Source organism: Neophocaena asiaeorientalis, unplaced genomic scaffold (genome assembly GCF_003031525.2).
Source record: "Neophocaena asiaeorientalis asiaeorientalis breed wild unplaced genomic scaffold, Neophocaena_asiaeorientalis_V1.1 scaffold113, whole genome shotgun sequence".
NCBI classification, from domain to species: Eukaryota; Metazoa; Chordata; class Mammalia; order Artiodactyla; family Phocoenidae; genus Neophocaena; species Neophocaena asiaeorientalis.
In genome coordinates, this window is record NW_020172316.1 from 4,430,224 (window position 1) to 4,455,668 (window position 25,445).

Consider the following 25,445-nt stretch of genomic DNA (forward strand, 5'->3'; position numbering starts at 1 on the left):
GTGTGTGTGTGTGTGTGTGTGTGTGTGTGTGTGTCTGTTGGGGGGAGTGGGTCATTAGCTCCCGGCCCCAGGTACAACTCACCCAGTTGGAGCTGTTCGCACGTCCGCTCTGGGTTCTTTCCAATCCTGCATCTGTAAATCGCCCCAGGATTGACCACTGAAGTGTTGGCGAGCCAGCTGGCCGTGGGCGCCCCGACTACGAGCCTAAAGGGAGCAATGGGCACGTGCGCGCAGACGTGAGCCGTGCTGCCCACTGAACTCCGGGTCTTCACGGACTCCTCCGCCCACCACTCCGCGCACCCAACCCGCCACCCCAAACTCCAGGGCCTGGCGCCAGAACGCACCCCGGGTGCTGCCACCCCAAGATAAGTTAGTTTCCCGAGCATTTCTCTAGCGAGCTGGCCGTCGCAGGGTTCCCCTCCTGCCTCCCGCGGAGGGAGGAAAGTTTGAACCGGGCAGGGAATCCCTGAGGCGCCTTTCGCTCGCCGCTCTGAGATACCGAGGGCGCCGCCTCCGACCCCACTCACCATCGGTTCGCCCCGTGGCTGTGCAGCACCACCGAGTAGCCGAACAGGGTGTCGGCGGGGCCCTTGTAAACCATTGCGCTCTCGGTGTCCACGTTGTAGGGGCGCCCGGTCGGGACTCCCAAGCACAGCAGTAGCATCACCGCCTCCCATACGGCGGCCCCTCGCGGGCCCGGCCCGCACCTCGCTTCCGCAGCCATGCGCTCTCCGAGGGGAACATTCAACACCAAACGGCCACTGTCCGTCCCAAAGTTGCGCGGGATGAGACGGTCGGCCAAGGGGAAGAACGCCCCAAGAGAAGAGGCTCAGCGTGTCCGGCGCCGGCAGGCGGGCGGGCGGGAGGAACGGGGGGTACGTTTCTGCAGTCTGGAGGTGCGGTGCTCACGTGGTCCCGGGGCGCGGGCCGCTGGGTGGGGTCCCGGGCGCAGTGCGGAGGCGCAGGACCCGATGCCGTCTCCCCGCGCGTGAGACTGTAGGGGGCGCTAGGGGACCTTGGCTGCGCAGAACGCGCGTCCAGGCCGGGGCCTCTTAGTCCCGGAGCACGGGATGACTCTGGGCTCCCGGGACTGCAAGAGTGGAGCCGGAAGGGGTCCGGGGCTTCGCCTTTTATCCGTGATTGAGGCCTAGATGTTAGCGGCGTGACCCCAATCCGACCCGCGCGCGCCCCACTATGAACGCAGAGGCTCCTCGGCCTGCCCGGAGTGGCCCAAAGGCCGGCCACAAACCTGGGCGCCGGGAGGGACTGCGCCGGGGAACTGTCCTGATCTTTCGTTGATAGTTAAGCGGTAGACCTGATTTTGGGGGCATAAGCAACCACTGCGGAGCCACAAATTAAACACAAAGCGCACTCCCTGAAGGCGCCCGATAAAGACGTTATGGTATATCACTTCAAGACTCAGAACCCTGCACCCTTCTATGCCCACTTCCTTCCTCCCCATACTTCCTCTTAGGTCCGGGCTGCTTGCTTGAGGAGCAGTGGCTCGAGCTGAAAGGCACAGGCGGGCAGTTTAGGTTGTTGCTGAGTCCAAGGGCGAGTCTGGGTTAAGGAAGCACTGTGACTTACCTCACTTCAACGGATTCCTCCCTCCGGTTCTTGATGCTCCCCCTTTCCACGCATCCACTCAGTTCCACCGGATACACCTGCCATCAGGGCTTAGACCCAGCTGAGGTCAAGAGTCAGACATCATAATGAGCCTCTGAAAATGCGCTGGGGACCCACAGCACAACACACCTGAACTGGGTTTGATTCTCGTCCTAATTAATCCACGTGTGCCTCAGGTTTCTTTCTAGAGCAACCAGAGACAGCCATAGATAATTAGGCCGGTATTTGCAGGAGATGCAGGTACAGTTATTAATTATTACTGTATGGAAAAAGAGAGAGAAAGAAACAGCATTCATCAAATGGTATGTGTGTGCGCATGTGCGTTAAAACCATACTGAAATAGCACCTCTGAAGTTGTAAAGGCAGACACGTAACTAAAATACTTGTTCACTCACTCAGCATATTCATTGCGCAGGCACTTTGCTAGGTCCACGGGATGCCACGGTGAACAAGGCAGGAGAAGCTTTCAGGAAAATTTTCAGCCAAGTGGTAGACAAACATTTACTAACTAGAGAAAGTTCTGGATGCTTTAGTGACAGAGTTGAAGGACAAGGAGGGTTGTTAGGCTAAGCACTTTGAGAGGAGGGATGCGGGACAGGGCGAGCAGGGCCAGGCAGAGGAGAAGAGGTGGTCTTGGCTAGAGCAGTTAGCGGCTCCCACACAGGATCGTACAATATGAGGCTGAGTAGGGAGGCAGGGACACGCTGTGAACCTCCTAAGCCAGGCTAGGAGTGTTTATTGCTGGAGCTAACAGGAGGCTGTTGGAGAACTGGTCTGGATCAGCTGCGGGTTTCAGAAGCCCTCACACACCCTCCAGGCACTGGCAGCGTCAGAGCCACTGATCTGAACCCCTACCTCTTTCTTTCCCTCCTTTCACCAGAATCTTATACAATGAAATCCACTCAACACAATTCTTTCACGGGATAACTAAGAGGAGAGTGGCCAGTAGAGCACTTCATAGGGCAGGACCTAATTTCTGTGATGGTCATTATGGTTATGACTTCACTACACTTGCAGAAACAGCCACCCTTTATGATCTCATACACTATGGTAGCCCTGAGTTTTCTTCCTCCAAGGCTTAGAGAACAGTCCATGTTTCCTAAATTGGGAGAAATAAAGGGTATTTAACATTGCCATTACAGAGCCTGAAGATACTGCTATAACCCCAATCAATTACTTTTGCAGGCAAGAGTGAGAATCAGGTGGGGGGTGAAGAGCATGTAGGCAGGAGAACAGAAAGACTTCTTTAAACTTCTCATGCCTATCACTCACTCTCAACTGAACCAAAATATTCAGTCATTCAATTAATGTGTCATTTGATTAATATGTTTCAAGTGCCCACTGTGTGCTAGGAGATGCGTTAAGGTCTCAAATAAAAGACAAAATACAAGTGATTTCTATCCTTGGTAAGAAGTCCTCCCCAGTAGAGAGGATTCTAATATGGGCTCACCCAATTTCTCAGCTGTTATCAAGAATGAGCATTTCTCCTTGAAAGGCTCTCTTTTCATGACACTTTGTGAGCCCTTCCCTCCTTTCTATCTGGCCACTCCGAGTTTCCTTTGCTGGCTTCTTTCCCTCCACCCTAAGTGTCGGAAAGGCCTACGGCTCCATTCTGAGCTCTCTTTCCTTCTCTTTCTCTCCTTCTTAAGAGCTCTAACCGATTTCCTGTATCTTTAAGTACCAACTAAATAATCCCGCTAAATACCACCATGATTCCCCAGTTCGTGTCTCCGGCCTGGACCTCTCTTCTCAGCTCCAGACCCATATGTTTTACTGCCTACCTGACATCTCTACTTGGATGTCTACTGGGCATGGCGCACGTAACACGTCTAACACTGAATTCTGACCTGTATCTCAACTATTCCTCCACTCAATCTTTCTTTCCCAAAAACAGCACTCCATCTGCCCGGTTGTTCAGACCAGAAACTTGGAAAGTAATTCTGAGTCCCCTCTCTCTATTCCCCACATCTAATCCATCAGTAATTAAGTTCTATTGATCGACCTTCAGAATATATCTCCAGCTCATCGGTTTGATGAGCTTCTTCTGCCCTGCTACTACCCTCTTTCAAGTACAGTAATCTCATCTGAGCTGTTCAGTAATCCAAGACCTGATCTCCCTATTCATCCCATCCCCACATCATCGATTTTCTACATAGAAGCTAAAGTGAATTTTTAGAATTCTAAATCAAATCATGCAGGCCACTCCCTTGCTTAAATCCTTTTTTTTTTTTTAGACTTATTATTTATTTATTTATTTTGGCCGTGTCGCGTCTTAGTTGCGGCACGGGGGATCTTTCGTTGCAGCACACAGGCTCTTCATTGTGGTGCGTGGGCTTCTCTCTAGTTGTGGTGCTCAGGCTCCAGGGCCCACGGCCTCTGTAGTTTTACATGAGCTCTAGTTGAGGTGCGTGAGCTCAGTAGTTGTGGCTCGCAGGCTTAGTTGCCCTGCGGTATGTGGGATCTTAATTCCCTGACCAGGGATCAAACCCGCATCCCCTGCATTAAAGGTGGATTCTTTACTACTGGACCACCAGGGAAGTCCCTGCTTAAATCCGTTAAATAGTTTCCCATGCTCTTCTAGTACAAACCACACTTAACATGGCCTCCAAGGACTGGCCTCTTTGATCTGGCCTCTGACTACACTGCCAGCTCACACTGGCTTTCCTTAAGTGCATCAAGGTTTTTTTCACTCTCTGTGCCCTTGCCCATATTGTTCCCTCTGCCTGAACGCACAGCCTCTGACTTCTCACATGATTCCTCTCTTTCTTCAGTCTCAGTTGAAAGATCTTCTTCTCACAGATGATTTTCCTGCCCGTCCACTTAAAGTACGTCACCATATTGCAGAGCATCCTGTTCATTCTCTTCATAGCTCTTTAATGTATAGTCACAGGTGTCTTTACCTTTTCATTTTGTCTTCCTCTCTAGAGCACAAGGGCAGAACACATGTTGTGTTGTTACGTTATTCACCACTCTATCTCCAGCACCTGATAAGCTACCTGACCAACAGCAGGTGTGCAGTCAGTATTTTGAATGGCCCTTGTATGATTTGGACTTTTAACATCACTAATGTCACGAACTGAAAGAAATCTGGATATTTATAAGTCTATGTTCATGCATTATGGATGTGTCCTTTGGCAGATTCAAAGATATACTATAAAACATGGGTCTTACTCTTAATCAGCTTATAATTTATAAGGAGAGATATGATATGCCTTGAGAAAAAGAAAAGAAAAAGCAACCAGAGAAGAAAAGTTGGAATAGGGAGGGAGAGAAGAATGTGTTTGGGTAATGCTGGCTGGGTTCTAGAGATGAGTCTGAGATATTAGTGGAACATCCATAGACATGTCTAGCAAGTCGTTTTTAAGATTTTTTTAAAACGCTTTTTTATGTTTTCTTTAATAGATCTTTTTAAATTACCGAAGTAAAGCATGTAACATGTAAAACAATTAGTGATGCATAAAGAATATACTTGTGACCTCTTCCTGCCTCCCTGTAACCCAACCTTCTAAAGCATTCCCTTTCCACAAGCAAAACAGCTGCTTCCAAGTGCATGTCTCAAGGTCTGCTCTTGGGGGATCTGAGCTACGACATAGGAGATAATTTTTTTCACAGTAGTAAGGTTCCCAACATGAAGCAAAAAGCTCTTTTATCCTGATAGGTAATATCAGTCCAAATTTCCTGATGCTTGAATATAAATATAAACGACCAGGTTCCTTTTTAAAAAAAACATGAAATAGTGCTTCTCCTCATTATAAGAGTTCTGAAATCTGCTGAGAAACTGTGTAAAACATACCTCAGAATCCCCAACCCTGGAAGACCTAGAGACTGGGGCATTTATCCAAGGACTCACGCTCTACTGGTGGAGGGCTAACCTTGCCACACTTACAGGTTGCACCTGTTCACAGGCCAGCACGTGCCCAAATGCCAGAGGAGTCCTCAGTGGGAGATGAGGGACACAGGCACCTGAGCAGGGAAGCTGCCAACCTTCGGAAACTGTACTGGGCGGGGGAGCTCTGGGAGCTCAGGTGGCCCAAGGGGCGGGAGGCATCGACAGCATTGGCCACAACTGCCAATCAAAACCATACACGGTTTGTTAGTGTTACTCAAGCTTGGTTTTTAATCTCTTAAGTTTTCTCTGGTTGGCTGGGAAAACGAGTGAATGTGGATAATGCACTTTAATGCAGTACTTAGAACATAATCAATACTGAAAAAAATAGTAGCCCTTTCTCCTTCATCCTTCTTTTCTTCTCGTATCATCATCGTTAATGATGCAATTTGTATAGAAATAAACTACCAACGGAAATAAACTCTGTATAGAAATCTGAGTTCAGTGCCAGTGACTCATGTGGAAGGTTGTTTAAGTTAATAAAAGGCATTTTCTGTCTCTATTTGCTTCTGTTTATTTATTCACTCATTCAACAAATATTTATTGAACACTTATTATGTATAACTGAGAGATGTTATGCATAACATGGCAGACAGATTTGGGATTCTTTTCCTCTTGATACTTTTATCCCCTTGTCACTTTTCAGTACATTGACATACACAAGCAGATGCTTTTTTCTACAACTATGAATACATCATTTCCCTTTCAGAGACCCTTAATGGCTCCTCCCCCAATTCAACCCAATTAAATTAGAATTTCTTGCCTGGGGCCTAATACCCTCCATGCTGGGCCTCAAACTTTCTTTCAACCCATCCCAAACATAGCCTATTTTTCCTTCCCTCTGGAAATGTTCCCTTTAGTTTGGGAAATTAACAGATCAAGAAATAACTATTTGAGCCAGTAGGTACCAAATACCATACAAAATGGTGCCTAACAGAGAAATTCAACAGACAAGTTTCTTCTGGCTGGATTATTCGGGGCAATTTTTCTGGAATAGAAGGACAATTTTGAGAAATTTCATTTTTTATCAGTCTTTTTTACAACTCCTGAAACTACTGATACTTTATAACTTCTTAAACTAAGTCTATTTCATGCTTCAGTTCAGAAGAAGAAACAACTGCTTCTCTTGTTACAGTGTATAAAGGACCTGGTATAAAACCATTCCCCCTCAGAGCACATAGTTATTATGTGACAACATTCTATCTCATAAGTAATCTGATCTGGAAGATTGGATTTGTACACTGGAATGATTTAACAACTGGTCCATGCAAGATCTCAAAGGTTCACAAGACACACAGTTTACAGCATCACTCTCTTCTATTATCAGAGGTTAGAGTCCATGTAAAAGGGCTATACAACAGCGTCTTATCTGAAGCCTTTCATACGCATGAACTCATCTTGAAAAACCGAGTTCCTAGGCACTTCAGAAAAGGACATGGTAAATAAAGAGTGTAAAATTGATTAATCATGGGTAAAGTTTTATCACACAACAAACGTTTATGTACACATATCCCAAGTACTCTGAGGATACAAGAAATTAAAGATGTGCTCTTATTCTTGAATAGCTGGCAATCTAGATAGATAGATAAATCTGCCAATTTAATTTAGATAGACAACACATGCAGACCTCAAACCAGAAAACAATTTCAAAGCAACTTACAAAATATGTTGTGAATATAGCAAAAGCTATATAATGCAATTGTGATGCTTTCAGAATAGCAAAAGGTTTTGTTGGGGGACTAAAAGAAATAAATTTAGTTTAATCTTACACTTATGTTTCTTTTGTTTTGTTTTGTTTTTTTAAAAAAATCAGAGCAAGCTGGGGGAACACAGAGATTAGTCTTTGTAGACTAGATAAAAGAGATAAGAAAACATCAGAAACTAAAATATCATCAGTAAATAGGAGGAATGTAAACAGTGGAAAGAGGCTACACCACTTTGTAAGGACAATAGTGCAAAATAAGAGAAATAATTTAATGCACCAAAGTTCCCTGAATTACTTAAAATCCCAAAGAAACTTTGGGAAAATAATTATAATTTGGATTAGTAAAACGTAATGAATAATACTACAAATACAAAAATAATTTCAGCTCTACCTCACATCTATGCATTGGAAGTCAGCAGACAGCTTGGATATTCTATTTTTGGAGCACACTGAAAAGCTTTGTTTATAACAGTTGCACAGTATATTGACCCGATAAAGCAAATTCCCTCTGTTTACAGAAACTTAAAGAACTATTTTGGTTTTAAAACCACATGCTGTTCATAAGGAACTCATCAGAATTGTAGATGAAAGTGAAAAAAAAAATCTCAGACCCATATTTTTTATTACTGGCCAAAGGATGGTCTTACTCTTTTCAATGCTTCACGTAAAAGTCAGTAAGCTTTTTAAAAACCAGTTTTAGAAACCATACAGGGATTTAGGAGACATGAAACTGATAATGGAACTGCCCTTATATTTTTACAGCTTTCTTTTTAATCCATCTCTATTGGAGTATAATTGCTTCACAATGCTGTGTCAGTTTCTGTTGTACAACAAAGTGAATCAGCCATATGCATACATATATCCCCACATCCCCTCCCTCTTGAGCCTCCCTCCCATCCTCCCTATCCCACCCCTCTAGGTGGTCACAAAGCAGTGAGCTGATCTCCCTGTGCTATGCGGCTCCTTCCCACTAGAGCTAGCTATTTTATTAAACTGAAAAGGTTCACTTAGATTGTCACTAAAGTTTTCCACTCTCCAAATGTTATTGTTTTAAGTTACCAGAGAATACTGTTCTTACAGAGCCTGCAGTAGGAATCAAAAAGCACACACAGACAAATAGGCAGGTGAAGGGCATTCAATTCAGTTGCTAATTCTTTTCAAAAAGGTGAGATGAGCAACTGCAAGGAGAAAAATATGAATCTTGAATAAATGTCAACTCTACATGTCTATATGTCAATGTCTATAATTGGATATCTTATCTATCATTTATCTTATCATATGCTGGCTTAGTTAAGTATATGCAAATAGAGAAGTTTAACTCATATATGTGTCTTCTGATAAATGAGCAAAAAGTAAATTGTGCTTGTGTGGGTCTTTACAATTTACAAAGTACATTTTCCAAGCTGTGCTAAAGTAGATGTGAAGTAATTATCAATAAAGCTTGTATGGCGCAAAAGGAAATAATGCAACATGGTAGCCAAGACTACATTTTTTAATTCAAAACCAAAAGCAAAAATAAAACCCCATGGGGACATGATTTTCCTCAGAGGCTTAATCTGGAATTTCTTCTTCTCATCTATAAGTGAGCAAGTAAGAGCAGTACTGCAAAACTCAGAGATGAAATGTCAAAAGTCTAGACAGATCACAGACAGACCTCAGGGACAGGGAGAACCGCAAAGACAGAGCATTCCTGGAGTAGTACAGACCTGACTAAAATGATTTTGCAGTGTAATTGGAAAACACTGGAACCTCTGTTATTAGAGATTGGGCTTTGAGTGAAAAACTGAGAAGTCTCCGTATTTAGAATGAACTTTTTTTCAATTAATTTTTTTTATTAGAGTATAGTTGATTTACAACATTGTGTTAGTTTCTGCTAACAGTTTCCCCCTTGGTAACCATAAGTTTGTTTTCTACATGTGTGACTCAATTTCTGTTTTGTAAATAGGTTCTAGAATGAACTGTCTTCTAAAAGGAAGTGCACCTCAGGTCCTATTAATGTGATACAAGTACAAACCAGGGCATGGAGGTAAAGGATGTACAGGAAGCAGGTCAAAGAACAGATAAGAAACAGCATTGACCATGCCAGCAAGAATTTTCTTGGCCACGACTGGGTAAAGATTATTACTGATTCTTCAGGGAGGACAGATTGAAAATTACTATCTGAAATCTAACCTAGCTGATTTTTAAAACCTAGTAGTACTGTAAGTCACATGTAGTTCACATTACTCTGTGAGTTTAGTCAATCCCAGTTGATGTTTTATTACCAGTACAAAGTACTGAGATGCCAGCTTTAATTATACCTAAAGCATCTTGACTAAAAATTGCAGTCACTACTCTGCTGCCTAGAATACATACCAGTTAAGTAGGAGGTAATGTTATTTTACCAAGGCTCATTCCTGACTACTTAAATACTTTATATTATAGGTTTACATACTCTAAGTTTATTGATCCTTAGAAGAAAATACTGTTAGGTAGAATGATTTATTTCATTTTAGAATAATTTATTTCATTTAAAATACTGTTAGGTAGGATGATTTATTTCATTTAGAGGTGAGGCAATGGCTTCCAAAGCGTTAAGGGCTTGCTCAAGGTGAGGGACTACATTCCTGACCCTTTCATATTCCCTTCCAAGGAAACTGGATTGGCTTGTCTAGAAAGACTGCTGTCAGAATGGGTGCCAGGGCTTGGGTCTCTGGGAACAGAATTGGGCAAAAAATAGAAAGACCTTCTTAAAGTCTGAGTTAGAGAAACCAAGATGAATCCATTTAACCAAAGAACAGAAGTGGGGAAGAAAGAAAGCAGAGCTAAGGTTCAGGAAACAGGCAGACTGACAAAACAGGAGCAGGTCCAAATGGTCCTGGGCAATTGCTGTGAACAGAGCGGAAGCATGTATGGCTTGTCTCGACTGGCTTTAACATCTTAAAGATGTGGAGATTGCCCGGGGAGGGTGTTACAGTATTAAGTGACTGAGATAGAATTCAAGGACTGGTCTGCAATTCAAATGTACTATTTTTTTAAAAGTATTTCTTTCCAACATACCCCAGTGCCTATGCTATCTGTGTATACAGAGGAGAAGCTCAGTATCTAAAGACATCTGAAAAAGAGTCTACTCTGAGTAATCATCCCTGATTCCACCAAGAAACCTTGCCTTTAAATGTTGGCAGTACTTACTTGTTTAATTCCTAGCTTAGTTGATTTCAGATTCACAACTTTCCCCTTGTTTTCCTTGTAAACTAAGGACGCCTTAGGAAAGCAGACTCTGAACCACTCTCTCTGTCAAGGCAGTTTTGAGAAGCGACCCTGCCTAGCCTAGTGCTTTTCATGTACAATAAGGGTCAGGAATCGGAAATGAGGCTGAAGGAATGAAATTGAAGAGAACGATTTTCTAGATCCATGGAAGTCAGATCTTAATAATGAGACTTTATTAAAAATAATTCCTGGAGTACCTGACCTACCTACGTTCAGGTATAAATGTAAAACTGAATCTATTTCAACCTTCATTCAGAATAATTTTCAGGTTATTGGCACTTAAGACATAATTATCCCTTGTAACAACGGGGTAATCGTTACTGCCAATAATTAGGGGTGGGCTATACTAACATTTAATTGAACTCCAGTAAGTTAATAGCATAAAGACTGCACTCCAAGGCTTCAGCAAGCTTGCATAATTCATTAGGGGCAGTGGACATGGGCCCTGCAGTAGACAGAGCAAGGTCTGGGTGGGAACGATCCAAAATCTTATCACATTGCTCTTCTACAGCTGTCACTTCTACAGGCCTCGCCTTCTATTCAGACGTGGAAAAAGTTACTATATGGCTTTCAGCCGTTAAGTGATTTTGGAAGTGTTCATAAATCTTTACGAAATCCAATTCAGTTTCCAACTAGGAACGGTTTAGGAAATGGGCAGAAACACTTTCATAGCTTCACCGAAAAATCTTCATTGAGTCAAATGAAATTTTAGCGGCTTGACTGAAAAGAATCCTTGCTTTGGGATCAATGTCCATATTGACAGCAGTTGCTGCCAATGGACATTTTAGCAACTTGGAGTCCTTCAGGCAGTTAATAAAATAAAAACAATAGAGCAGAACGAGGGTGGGGCAGGATAAACCTTTTCCACTGCCCTCATAACAGACTCTCATTCTAAACCACACTGTCGATAGCATCAGACTATTTTTTTTTAAAGAAAGAATTGGAAATTTTTATTCGAGCCAAATATGAGGATTATAACCCGGGAAGAGCATCTCAGAAAGCTCTGAGGACTGTTCCGCCGGCTAGAAGTCAAGACACAGTTTATATAAGTTTTTTTTTTTATAAATTTATGTATTTTATTTGTTTAGTTTGGGCTGCATTGGGTCTTCGATGCTGCGCATGCGCTTTTCTTTAGTTGTGGCGAGCGGGGGCTACTCTTCGTTGTGGTGCACGGGCTCTAGGCGCACGGGCTTCAGTAGTTGTGGCTCGCAGGCTCAGTAGTTGTGGCTCGTGGGCTCTAGAGCACAGGCTCAGTAGCTGGGGCACACGGACTTAGTTGTTCCGCGGCACATGGCTTGAACCCGTGTCCCCTGCATTGGCAGGCGGATTCGTAACCACTGTGCCACCAGGGAAGCCCCTATATAAGTTTTTTGAGACAGGGGGCTGTATATCGATGAGGTATTATTGACAGTTTACATGATCCATATCTAAGTACCATCGTGGTGGGTCATGTGACCCCCTACAAGATCAAGAAGGAATGCTATCTTCCAAGGAGTTGTCTTGTTGCTTCTGGGAGAATGTTGCTCTTTATGGCTGAGTATGCATTCCCGCCAATGGGAGAGGCCTGGTCAACGCACAATGCACGATGGATGGAGGTAGACAGGCAGCCAAACGGCAGAGAAGAACCTTCATGTTTAAATTTTTCTTGTCTTGCCACAAAATAGGAACTTTATTTCACACCAGTGACCCCTGAGTACATGGGAAGCTGCAGGCAAAGTCCTGCATGTCTATTTTTTTTAAGCCAGGAGAACTGTCTTAAAAGAAAAAATCCCAGATTTCATAACTTCATTAGATAGTCTTTCACTGAAAGGACTTCCGAACAGCTTTTCAATTGAATTTAGGGGAATTCCTTGTTTTTCACAAGAGAGAACTCAGCAAAAAGAGACAAGAGATGTACACAGGCTAGGGATATTGTTTGAAGTGAGATGGTAGTGTGGCTTGTAAACAACATCAAAAGGTCTCCTAAATGGGAATTGAAGTGAAAAGAGAAACATTTGTCTGAGGGTAAGCCTTCTTGTTCTTTTATGTTCCTCTGTATTTGTAACTCAGATGTCTGTTCACAGATAAAATCTGCCTTCTTCTTTTGGAACCTCCCTGACCACTTGTCAGTGCCCATATCTTAGGAGATCTGCTTCCTCTCAGGTTCCCCCATCACAAGAATGACTCTGATATCCTTCCTTCAGCAGTCCATGCTGGAATGCTGTCCAGTCTCATTTTAAACCTGGATTGGTCACGATAAACTTTAGGCATCAACAAGTAAACTACAGACAAGTTCCCTGTTTTCCTTGAACTCATCCCATGCCTGTATATTCATTCTCTCAGTGAATATTTACTGACACCTACTCTCTGTCAGGCACTGTGCTCAGAGCTACAAAAATAAACATAATTAAGACAGGTTGCCACGCTCCAGGAAATTACAGTAGATACACATGAGATTACCATGAAACAAATAAAGAACTACATTTTTTTAAAGTGCAATGGATGGGTTGGTGGCACAATAGGACTGCATGAAGTTACGTGGTACAGTTAGGGAACGTTAGGCATGTGGCATAGAGCAGGGAGTGGTAGGAAAAGATGCAGAAGAGGTAGTCAGGGTTTAGATCGTGGAAACCTCATTGTCATGTTAAGTAGTATGAATTGTTGCTACATTCAGAAAAATATTTTATGCAATACCATAATATGCCTAGAGAGATTGGAGTGATAGGAAATCAGATGCAGATAGTTTAGTCAAATGACTGATGTATTAAAATAGGAGAGAAATGCCAAGAGCCTGAATTAAATCTTAAAAGGCTAAAGAGGAAGGAATGGAGGCGAGGGCAAGGGAGGAATTGAGCACGGTGTCACAGTTCTGGGGCGACTGGGTGCTGCCATCCATTGTGATAAAGTGTGAAGGAGGGGAGCCTTTCGGATGGGAAGATAATCACAGCAGGGGTGGTTGTGCTGAATCTGAATTTTCTGAGAGACATCCAAGTGAATGTGTTCTAGAGACAACTAGATAGACAATTTTGGGGCTCAGGAGAGACACTTATGCTACAGATATTATTTCGGTAGCATCATTAATATAAAGATGGACAATGGAGAGCATATGTAAAGAGAATAAAACAGAGCTTTGAAAGAATCTTGAAGGATACCAAAGTTTGGGGTCACGCAGATGAAAAGCAAGCCACGATCGGTCTATGAAGGAATCATCAGAGAGGTGAGAGAACCAGGGACATGTCATGTCTCAGATGACCAAGAGGACGGCTCCCACTGAATGTTGCTTTTTCCATATGGCTGGTTTCCTCAATTCCCTACCCACTTTTTCCACCAGCATAGGCCTCATTTTCTTTCTCCCTGGTTACTATTGGGTTGGGTTCCGTAACATCTTACGGAAAAACCCGAACAAACTTTTGGGCCAACCCAATACCAGACAGCAAGCCCTCTCTCAAGTCTCGACTCTACCAGCCTTAGTTCTAACTTTTAGTTCCCTTTCTGCTCCTCTAGGGATGGCAACTGACGATGACCACTCCCTACAAACAACTTCACTGCCCCCAGTTCTGGCTACCTCAGCCTCTTCAAATTTAGAAGGAGTTGGTTCTTCGAAGGAGATGATGGATATATAAACCTTAGTGCTTGTAAACCTCACATGGAGAACACAGCTGTATTGGAACAGGAGGGGAAGCAAGAGGGTATACACAGGAAGGCCAAGTCTTGGGCTCAGCAGGGGAAGAATGAAGGCAGCTAAGGACATGGTTGCTCTTCAACATAATACACCAGGCCATGTTGTCAGATGCTAAATCTTCCCAGTAGCGCTGCCCCTGTGCTGGGCTGAGTGATCGGCATGGAATTCTGTTGTTGGGTTATAGAGGTCAGACTCTGAGACTATCAGAGGTTCTTGACATTTTAAGGGAGCTCAGCCACCCAGGTAGTTTGGCCAAGTGTTTGAGAGTGGGCTGAGTTTTGAATAAACTTGGGGATTTTAGAGAAACATCGTTCAGAATTTGGTTCAGAATCTAGGATGGAAGGATTTCAATGAGGCCATAGACTTCCAATAAAGTCGGGGTTTTGTTCTGGAAACTCAGTGGCTAAAGACTTGGCTGTTTGCATATTTGCTAATGGATGAACTTGGAACCCAGGCATCCCCTGCTCCCTTTCTGTCTCTATTTCTCCTCTCTCTCTCTCTCTCTCACACACACACACACACACACACGCACGCACGCACACACATAAAGGTTTGTAACCTTGTGCCCTACTAAAGGAAGACTAGATAGATGTGAATTAATTATCTATTCAACATTTGTACATCAGACCTGCACGAGGTGTGGCATGTATACTGCACTCTAAACATTATTCTCAGTCTATTGTCGCTCACACATTTTAAGTGGGTGCACAGGGAAGGGGCTGGGCTGTAATCGCAGTGTCATGTTCTTAGGGAAACCTGCTGATCACCCCAGGTGGTGGCAGAACGATCCTCAATGATAGCAAAACACCTGGAGAATGTCTTCTAAGACAGAGCTTCTCAAAACTTAATGTGCCTATGAATCACTTGGAAATCTTGTTAAAATGCAAATTTTGATTCAGCAGGTCTGGGGTGAGGGCCTAAGATTCTGCACTTCTAACAGGTTCCCAGGTGATGCCATAGCTGCTAGGCTATGGATCACGCTTTGGGTAGTAAGGTTTTAAGAGAATATTCTTGGTTGAGTTTCGTTACACAGACCAGTAAAGTATAAAATCTACTGTCAGTAATGCCAGCAAAGAAAATCTGAACTGAGCAGCTAAGTGTGAGTTGTTCTTTTCTGTCAACATCTTGTGGTTGAAAAATTAGACTATGTAATGAAAATCTATTTTGACATTTAGTTATAAGCCATATTAATCCTTTTTTTATGATGAGATAAAATTTTGAAGCCTGTTATCTTTTACTAACAGAGTCAATGAATTACAGGTAGAAACCCCATCTCATTCTATATGACTGTCTGTAAATAGTCATGGTAAAATTTCTAGTGTAGTTCAGATTCTTTATTTAAATACTTTTTTCACACTAACAGAATAATTTGTACAGAAGACTGTTAGCTGTTTCTTTCCTTCCTTCCTTCCTCCCTTCCTTCCTGCCTTCTTCTCTCCCTCTCTCCCTCCCTCCCTTCCTAAAAGGAGAGTAGTAGCTTCCATAATAACTTAAGTTCATAATGAGTCTATTCAATAAGGGGGAAAATCCAGAAAGCAATTTTCTAACTGGATCCTTATTGAAATTTTAATTTGAATGAGTCTTCTAATTCTTGAGAATGAATATGATTTCTGAGAATCCAAATCTTAACATCAAACATCTGTATTGATGGATTCTACCAAGTAGTTGATCTATTTTTATCTCGAAAGACTTCAACACTTAAATATTTAGTTGTTTGCAGCCTGCTGTGGGCTGAGTATGTCAATGATGTACCATGATTCTGAAGAACAGTTGATTCTAAAAATTCACCCCTTTGTCCAATATTACCATAAGTGATATTCTGAAGAAGACTAATTTTGTGAACCAGATTATTATTCCCCAAAGGGGAATTCTGTGGTTATATAAGTTTGGATTCTTTAACCCTCTCTTAGACATCCACAAATTTGAAAACTTCTGAAAATCAACCTGTTGTACTCTACCACAGTATTTTCTCAAATTTGTTTGTCCACAGAGTACACTTTGGGAAATGTTTCCCCTTTCGATTTTCAATCTTTTTCCATATTGGTTAAATTTTTGGCTTGAGGAAGACATCGATAGGATGTCACTCCTTCTCTCATCAATAAAAAAGAAAGCCTTCAGAGATAGTCACATGACATTCTCTGAAGTCTTTTTGGAAAACCAGGACATTCTGAGCTGTGTTGGCCGAGGGGATGTCTACCAAGGGAGGATGGAGTGGTCAGGATACAATTAGACCTGTCCCGATTCGTCACCTGGCTGGCACACCAGATGAATGTCAGAGAGCTGTGAGCAAGGAATGAAAGTGAGGATGGCTTCTGGGAAGGCAACTAGCAAAGCCTAGAGGAGATTTTTCTTTAAAAATGTTTTTACCACCTCCACCCTTTTCATTCTGGTTCAAGTCACCATCTTTTCTCATTTCTTTAAAAGCCTTTTTACTGGTGCTTCCACTCTTGTCTCCTTACCATCAATTCTCCACATAGCTGTTGGAGTGATCATTTAAAAACATAAATCAAGTCATGTTACTTCCCTGCTCAAGCCCTTCCAGTGGGTTTCCATTTCATTTAGCACAATGAAATACAGCTCCTTGGTCATGGCTAACAGGCCTTGTGAATTTCTGTAACCTCACCTCATGCTTTGTTCAGTTCATTCTAGTCCTGGCCTTTTTGCTGCAAGTTACATCGAAATGCCAGACTTTTTTTTTTTTTTTAATTTTAAAAATTTACTTATTTTTGGCTGCATTGGGTCTTTGTTGCTGCACGCGGGCTTTCTCTAGTTGCAGTGAGCGGGGGCTGCTCTTCACTGCGGCGCGTGGGCTTCTCATTGCGGCGGCTTCTCTTGTTGCGGAGCACGGGCTCTAGGCACACGGGCTTCAGTAGTTGTGGTGCGTGGGCTCAGTAGTTGTGGCTTGCGGGCTCTAGAGCGCAGGCTCAGTAGTTGTGGCACACGAGCTTAGTTGCTCCACGGCATGTGGGATCTTCCTGGACCAGGGCTCGAACACATGTCTCCTGCACTGGCAGGCGGATTCTTAACCACTGCACCACCAGGGAAGCCCTAGACTATTTTTTAAATCTTGTGTCCTTGGTACTTGCTATCATCGGCCCAGATTTTCACATGACTTGTTCCCTTATTCCCTGCTATGGTACCTCCTCAGGGAGAACCTCCTTGATCAGGCTCTCTAAGACATCTGCTTTATGTTTTGATATAGATTTTTTGTCATATACTTTTACACTTCTCTATTTTCTGCTGCCTCCGCTAGGATATGAAAACATGAGCTGCTCTTGTCTATCTCTGTGTGCTCAGCACTTAGAACAGCGCATCACATAGTGTCTTGAAAATATGTGTGGAATGCATGAACAAAATCCATAAAGTTAAAAGAGAAAACCATCATGGCCATTTAAGAGAGAAAGCGGTGGGTTGTTTGTAAAGAACATTACCGAGTAATAGAAATCATTTGGAAATCACAATGAGAACTCTGAATAGTAAAGTTCTTGCTGACATCTTTGATCTCTTTAACTCAGGGATGAGGCTAAATTCACTGAGTGTTAGCAAGGCTAAAAAAAATTGCATATTTAGTATTTATAGGATGGATAAACAACAAGGTCCTACTGTATAGAACAGGGAACTGTATTCAGTATCCTGTGATAAACTATAAAAGAAAAGAATAAGAAAAATAATATATATGTATAACTGAATCACTTTGCTGTACAGCAGAAATTAACACAACACTGTAAATCAGCTATATTTCAATAAAATTTTAAAAATTGCACATGCAAAACTTGATTTTGAAGTTGTGTCTTTGACTCCATTTGAACCCCCATCTGGGCCTTCTGCTGACACCTCTTGCATCTACAACACTATCATGTTGATAAGGGAGGGCTGCCTATAAAGATTTAAGATTGGAGCACTGATTCTTAGAGAATACCACAGATTGAAATGGACAAAAAAAAAAAAAAAACCCAAAAAACAACGCCCCCCCCTCAAAAACCCACCTCTGAATTAGACAGGATCTAAGCTGTCTTCTACATATTAGGTTTTGAATTCATTTTCCACTTAGCCCAAACTAATCCTTCCCTTACTTTCAAATTCTATTTGCAAGACTCTTCCTTAACATATATACACTACCAAATGTAAAATAGATAGCTAGTGGGAAGCAGCCGCATAGCACAGGGAGATCAGTTCGGCGCTTTGTGACCACCTAGAGCGGTGGCATAGGGAGTGTGGGAGGGAGACGCAAGAGGGAGGTGATATGGGAATATATGTGTATGTATAGCTGATTCACTTTGTTATAAAGCACAAACTAACACACCATTGTAAAGCAATTATACTCCAATAAAGATGTTAAAAAAAAATAATAGGTAGGTTAAAAAAAAAAAGCCACATGGCTAAATAAACAGGTGATAGAGTGTACAGATACTAGGGTTATTAGACATGAATCTTAAAATAATCATGATTAGTACCTAAATGAAATTAGACTTTCAAGAATTACACTTTAAAGAATCAGAATTTCAGCAGAAACCTGGAAATTATAAAAAAAGGAAATAAAAACTATAATTAAAAAAAAAGACTCTTCATTAAAAAAAATCTTCTCAGACCTTAAAATTCAAGTCTAGATTATTCATAAATTTAACAGATAATTTTATCTGGGCTGTGCATTGTTTCACATACACAGAAACCAGATTAATTTTCCTTATATGCAAGAACATTTTGAGTTAGATAGATGATGTTGTCAGACCTTAATACTTGGCCTGATTTCTGTTCAAACCAGAATTTTTAAAGCTTACGGCTTATCTATCATACCTTGTTTCTTACAGTACATATTAAATTCAAGGAGCAAGATTTATACTAGAAGTTAGATTGGAAATCTGGAATTGATTAAAGACATTCATTTTTAACTTATGGCCTTAGTCCCAGAAATTTTATATGAGCAATGTAAAGCATTCCAAGCTAAGAGAAAAATTGGATTAAAATGAATATGAGGTTATTTTTCAAAAGGCTTTGTAGTTATGTCAATGACCTGATGATAAATGTTCAAGTAAAATCTGCACCATGAAGAAGGCTTTCTACATATTCACAGCAGCCTGGGCACACCACAGTCTGCTTTTGGACAGTAGACACAGAAATGTAGCATGAGCCACAGCTGACTAAGACGTCGCTATGGCAGGGACTGCTGGCTGTGCATCACAGTTCATTCTCCCCTTAAAGTAATACAGCTAAGCTAGGGATGTGACAACAAAGCAGGGGCTATCTTTTCTAGCACTGCCACTCCTCCCCCAAGTCCCTCCTCTAAACATGGCTCTGTGACTTCATTCTCACCAGGAGAAAGTCACTGGAAGTGCTGCATGCCTCTTCCAGTCCTGGGACTTCAAACATTGTGCATATGATCCTTCAGGCACTTTCTCCCTCAAAAAGCTGGAAAAAACTCCAACCTTCCTTAGAAAATAAATATTCCTTATGGGGTAGGGGAAACACCCCAGATGATAATTGGAGAAGAAGATGGAAGAAGCCTGGATATCTGAAGCATATGCAGGATAGCAGGATAGCAGCCTGCCTACTTGCCCCAGATTGATATGTGAAGAGGAAATAAAAGTCATTTTGAAGACTTTCTATCGTTCAGACTCCCCGGGATAGCATTAGAGCAGTTTAGTCTTTTACACTACATAATACAGGGGTCAAAGCCATCTTTGGTGCCTACTCCTCTTTCAGGTTCTGCTCTGTCTTCATGATGCCTTTTCATTCACCCGGACTCTCAGAAGCTACGTGTACGTGCGCTCTGTTCCGGGATCCTTCCTTCATGCTCTCGGCTTGTTTGGCATGTAAGACCTGAGTCCTGTTGCATTTAGTTTTAACCATCTGACACTTTCAAAAAACTCTGATAAACTCAGTCAGTTTTTAGAAGCTTATAGGCCATTACTTCTCTGAAAGGTACTTATTTTTCCTAAGAGTTGCGACTTAATATAAATGGAAGGATTTTTTTTCTCTTGGCAGAAGTTCAAGCAGAAGCCCACAGACCATTCCAGAGTCTGTCCAGTTAAATTCTATAATTCTAGACCTCCCCTCGTGTATGAAAAGGAAAGAACCTTTGCCTCTCAGATTCTCAGGCTACAGCCAAGCTCAGGCTCCCCTCTTAAGACAGAAAGAGAGCCGAACGGGAGGCCAGACCCTTCATCTCATCTCTTCTCCACTGTTTCTCTAGCTGGCTAGAAGTAAGAGATGACCCAATTTTTAATCTGAGAAACAGGCTTAATTAATAATATCGCATGGTCATGAACTGCATAAACATCAATGACTACCTGCTATTTCTAAGCAGACTTAACCAATGAGATTGTGTGAGTCAATTTAGGTTTGAGGTTTCCATTTACTTGTCTCAATGTATTAGACATTCAAAGTTTCTTAGATTCTCCAACTTCATCAGTCTTTGTGAGGCAAAAAGTGAAAGAATCTGTAGACAGCACTGATCAAAGGAAGTTCATGTTCCCTTGGGCACCTTTATCGGAAATTGGAGAATAACAGGTGCTCATCTCACGACAGTCTTTATAACACACTTTTACAGTGCTTTTCAAATGCTGGGTGCTATTCTTCAGCGGTACATGACATAACTTACTGGGTTATGGTCAACATACAAAAAATAGGATGAAAAGAATAGAATAGTAAAATAGTGCTTTAGCTATAATTCCAATAAGTACTGTTTTGTGAAATTTAGTTTCAATTATATATAAATGTGAAGGGGTGTGTGTGTGTGTATTAGTATACTGTGTCATGATGCAAAACTGTATTTCTTACTCTTAAAAACAAAGCCTTTTCAAAGGCTTAATTCAGCGCATCGGCTCATTTTGGAAACAGGATGGCTGCTCTTCATGGGCACTGTCTATGGCCTTAGTGTCACTGAATGGAGTCTCTTGACTTGGTCTTGAAAGTGCTTCAGTGCCACGGAATTGTAAACTACATATTTACGTACCAGAGAGTCAGCTCCAAGGCCATCCTTTTGCAAAATTATTTAATTCTTTCTGATTCTATAAAAATCAATCTCCAAATCCCAACAATGCTCTGGTTTACTAACAATAATGTCAGAAAAGAAAAGAAAATGACCCCACAATATATATTTATCTATGGTTACTAACTGAATTAAACACATGGAATAAACACATGGCCTCTAATTTTAAATTTCCTTAATCATAGACAATCTTATGTTGTACTTTCTCACAGTACCATGCAGCTTTTTACCAAGAAAGCTGCAATGTACAGGTGAACAATGTAGATGATGGATTATATACTGCAGTAAAAGGAATTTGGTCAGCTTTATGCACAAATTCATTTGTAGATTCTGCTACAGATTATCTTTTGAGGTAATAACGTTAGGGAAACATTTTCATTCTAATTACAAAAAAGTATTACTTGGTAGAACTCAAATACCTTAAAGTAAATTGTGTACTACATTTAGATTTTAGATTTTTATGTATAGAATTATTTATATTCCAGATGAAATACTTAGAGCTAGATGCATTTGTTTAATTATTGTACATATTAAAATGTATAAAATATTTGCCAATACACTCAAAAACATAAATCAAAGGAAAGGAGAAATTCCTGATTGCCTTAGTTAGAAATACTGACACACTAGTTTATCTTATGAATGATCATACCCAGTAGCTTAACTAATAACCTGCACCATTTTCTATTCTACAGTGAAAAGAAAATTTGAGCACAAACATGACTGAACAATGAGCAGATGAAAATGTTTACACTGTTCTTAAAAATGGTTTCTTTTCAACTCTAAATATTCTGCTTTTCAGAAATCAGTCTTCTAAGAATAACCTGTAAACTCATTAATTTGCTCAAAAGTACCAACTTTAAAAATAAAAAAAAGGGCTTCCCTGGTGGCACAGTGGTTGAGAGTCCGCCTGCCGATGTAGGGCACACGGGTTCCTGCCCTGGTCCGGGAAGATCCCACACGCCGCGGAGCAGCTGGGCCCGTGAGCCATGGCCACTGAGCCTGCGCGTCCAGAGGAGGCCACGGCAGTGAGAGGCCCGCATATCGCAAAAAGAAAGAAAAAAGGGTAAAATATCAAAGCTCATGTCTTAAGAATAGCTTATAATAATTTTATTCTAATATGGTGCTCTTAATACTTCAATCAAGAGCTCATTATTGTATATTTGAAAGCTTTATGAAACTGCTTTACCTTTTTCCTATATAATACTATTGAAAATGGTATTCAAATAATTTATAGGCTTCATGTATCCACTAAAATTTCACCATAAAATAAATCATTTGGGGCTAAGACACAGTTTCTGTGAGCAGAGAAATATCTGAAAATATGCAAAAAATTAAAAAAAGGGGGGCTTCCCTGGTGGCGCAGTGGTTGAGAGTCCGCCTGCCGATGCAGGGGACACAGGTTTGTGCCCTGGTCCGGGAAGATCCCACATGCTGCGGAGCGGCTGGGCCTGTGAGCCACGGCCGCTGAGCCTGCGCGTCCGGAGCCTGTGCTCCGCAACGGGAGAGGCTGCGACAGTGAGAGAGGCCCGCGTACCGCAAAAAAAAAAAAAAAAAAAAAAAAGGGCAAAGAAAACGGGTATTTTTCAGGCTTCTATAAAATATAATGTGCGATTATTCAGTTGTGGCCTACGGTGCAGTTTATCTTTTTTGCATGATCATCTGAGGAGAGGGAAAGGCAGAGAGGAAGGGGAGTGGCTTGGTAAGCCAATGAAGAATGCCCTGCTTGGCGCTGTTTTGAAGCACTTGAGAAGTTCGCAAACACTGTAATTGCAACACAAAGGCCACCCCTACTCAGCTCGACCTTTGATATGAAAACTACAGATAGCTTCTTCCTTTAATAAAGCAGCATCTCTAGAGAGCAACATTTGGGTCCTGCTGGTTTTGGAGTTAACACCTTTCTCCTTTTTCAGAGGACATTTTCCTCCTAGTAAATTTGGATCACAGGTGGTTTTACTGCTTCGCCTTGTGGCTCCTTGGCAAGCCACCAAGCAGCTTTAGTGCACTGGCCTCCCAACCCAGTGAATCATTGAAACAGGTGGGGGTCAGATGGGTACATGAAGGGATTTCCAAAACCGAAGATTTTATTTCTATCCCTTAAAAAAAAATCCCTTAAGCTGCCTTTGAACTTTGAAAGATAACTTTTGGATTATCGTTTTCTTGTTATTTGCAAGATGTGAACAGTGGCCATGCTATATCCGTGAGCTGTAAGCTTAGTGGTATGTAATAATTTTGTGGAAAATATTCTGTGGCCTCCCAAATAAATAGGTACACGTAAAGTCAATTTACCCTATAGAAAATGCTATCTTTAACAATCTGACACTGGACTGAGTCCCAGGTATTCAAGGTCTCAAGCAACTCCAATGACCAGCCCAAGGAAGAATTTGGCAAACAGAAATTTTCTATGGAAAGACTGGCCTCAGTGTAACAGGAAAGGGATGGCACACCAATAGGGTAAATGAAGAATATTTAATCAAGGGACTACCTAACAGTGTGAGGTCAGGGTTACAAGTAGGTAAAAAGTGGCAGAGCGCCAGTATCACCACTAGACCTGAAGGGCAAGGTGAAGAAGCAGTTACTGGGACCCGGAGAAAGAGGGAGCTCCAGCTGATGAAGAGCCACACCATTGGAGGCTTTTCCCAATTGAGAAACCAAGCTGCTGACAGCCCACCATCTGCTATGGAACAAAATCCCCAACTTCCTTCCCCTGAGCTCTCTAATCTTCTCCGTGCCTGTGTCTCTGTTACAAAGCTTAAAAACTTCCAAAGGGCAAATGAATCCCTCTGAGGTCATATGTCGAGGTTGAAATGAGGTTTTTTTAGAGGTCAGGTCTCTTCTTAGGTCACGTAGTTTCTCCTGCACATAAAGAACCTAAAAAAAAAAAAAAAAACTAAAAGAGAAGTTTGTAGTCTTTCTCTATTCTTTCAATATCTGAATAATTTTGTGGCACATGCTTCATGTTTATTGGAAAAAAACATCCCTCGTTTGTTCTCTAGTGTTTCATATAAAACACATATGCAAATATTTGGAAATGAAATCCTGTGACTCATTTCTTTCTCTTGTAATTACGCTCCATAGATGTAGAAAATAGTTTATTTTCCCCTTTGAAGTGTGATACAGGGTTGAAAGTGCAGTTTCTCTGGAAATGAGTACTTGCCTGAGGGGTCACATGAGTTCTACACATCCTGTGCTCTTGAGCTCTGTCACCCTCCCTGGTCATAGTTTCCCTCATTTACTTTCTCTGGGTAAGGCGTTATTTAACCAGATTTGTCTTACAGCCAAATATTAATATTATGGTTTTGATAAGTGTCTAATACATATCTACATCTCAGTGGTAACAGGATATTAAGTAGGGCTCTTCCTGTTTGGGTTTTAGCTGAGACCCAAACCAGAGGTGACAAGTGTGCTGCCACCTCACAGTTGAGGTGCTGACTAGCTGGACTTGTACAGGAGGGGCTCTTGCTTCCCTCAGCTAACCATCTGATTCCAGCGTATAAAGCTTGAAAAGCTCAAGAGAGAAGAAGGGGTTTCCGAGAGGATTCTTTAGAGAGAGAGAGGCATCAGAGCAGAGTACCTGTGGTTCTTTCTGGTGAGAGAGGGTCGAGAGGGGTTTCAAGGCCACACAGAGACTTTCATAAGTACTCCCTGGAACTACGGACGTACGGTAGACTGCAGTCATGCCTGAAAGCCTCGTGAGGACAGGTGTCTAGCTGAAGTGGCCCACAGTGACGGAGAAAGCACTGCTCTTGGAAGTAACTGCATGGCCCACAGACAGAGGCCCACACGGGGGCCACGTACAGGTGCTGTCTGAGTTGTTTGGGGGGTTCTTCCCAACAAGGCTTTGGAGGGTCAAGGAGGCCTCATCACAAAGAGCCCGGATGTGACTTCCAGAGACTAAGAAGTTGTGGAATGTAAATGAGACATCTCTAGTGATGTGGGATCTCAGAAGAACCCAAGAAAATATCCATAAGGGAAAAGAGTCACTTTAAACACCTGCCAAATGCAGAGAAGTGAAAAGTCATGGACATTTCAGTGGGGAGGGAAAGAGCTACGCCCACAAAACAGCTTTGAATGGCTGGGAGAAGAAAAAGAATAAAGTTCTTCTGTGATTTGTAAATATAAGTTTTACTTTGTTTAAAAAAAAAAAATGACTCAAATCTCCTTACATGTAGTGGGCATTCTTTCGTCAGGGGGAGAGAGCCTATGGAGGTCCTTTACAAAATGCTGTGTCCTATGCATCACACACACGTACACAGGCTCCCAACATCTGAACGCTACAGAACACTTCTCTATGGATTTCAAACATCCTTTCTATTAATTAACAAGAATTTGT

General features: G+C 42.0%; 1 protein-coding gene and 1 long non-coding RNA gene across 4 annotated transcripts in view; both read right to left on the reverse strand.

The window, feature by feature from the left end:
* Positions 1-867, reverse strand: part of ITGA4 (integrin subunit alpha 4) — an 80,887-nt gene extending 80,020 nt beyond the window's left edge. For all 3 annotated transcript variants that reach the window (XM_024766449.1, XM_024766459.1, XM_024766469.1), the window contains exons 1-2: positions 528-867; positions 83-204 (exon numbers count right to left, since the gene is read on the reverse strand). In XM_024766449.1, the coding sequence (XP_024622217.1) occupies positions 83-204; positions 528-724 (319 nt within the window). In that variant the 5' untranslated portion in view covers positions 725-867. The remainder of the gene's footprint in view (positions 1-82; positions 205-527) is intronic.
* A 17-nt stretch (positions 868-884) lies between these two features.
* Positions 885-25,445, reverse strand: part of LOC112414200 (uncharacterized) — a 246,005-nt gene continuing 221,444 nt past the window's right edge. The window contains exon 4 of the long non-coding RNA XR_003006105.1: positions 885-1,687. This is a non-coding gene — a long non-coding RNA (uncharacterized LOC112414200). The remainder of the gene's footprint in view (positions 1,688-25,445) is intronic.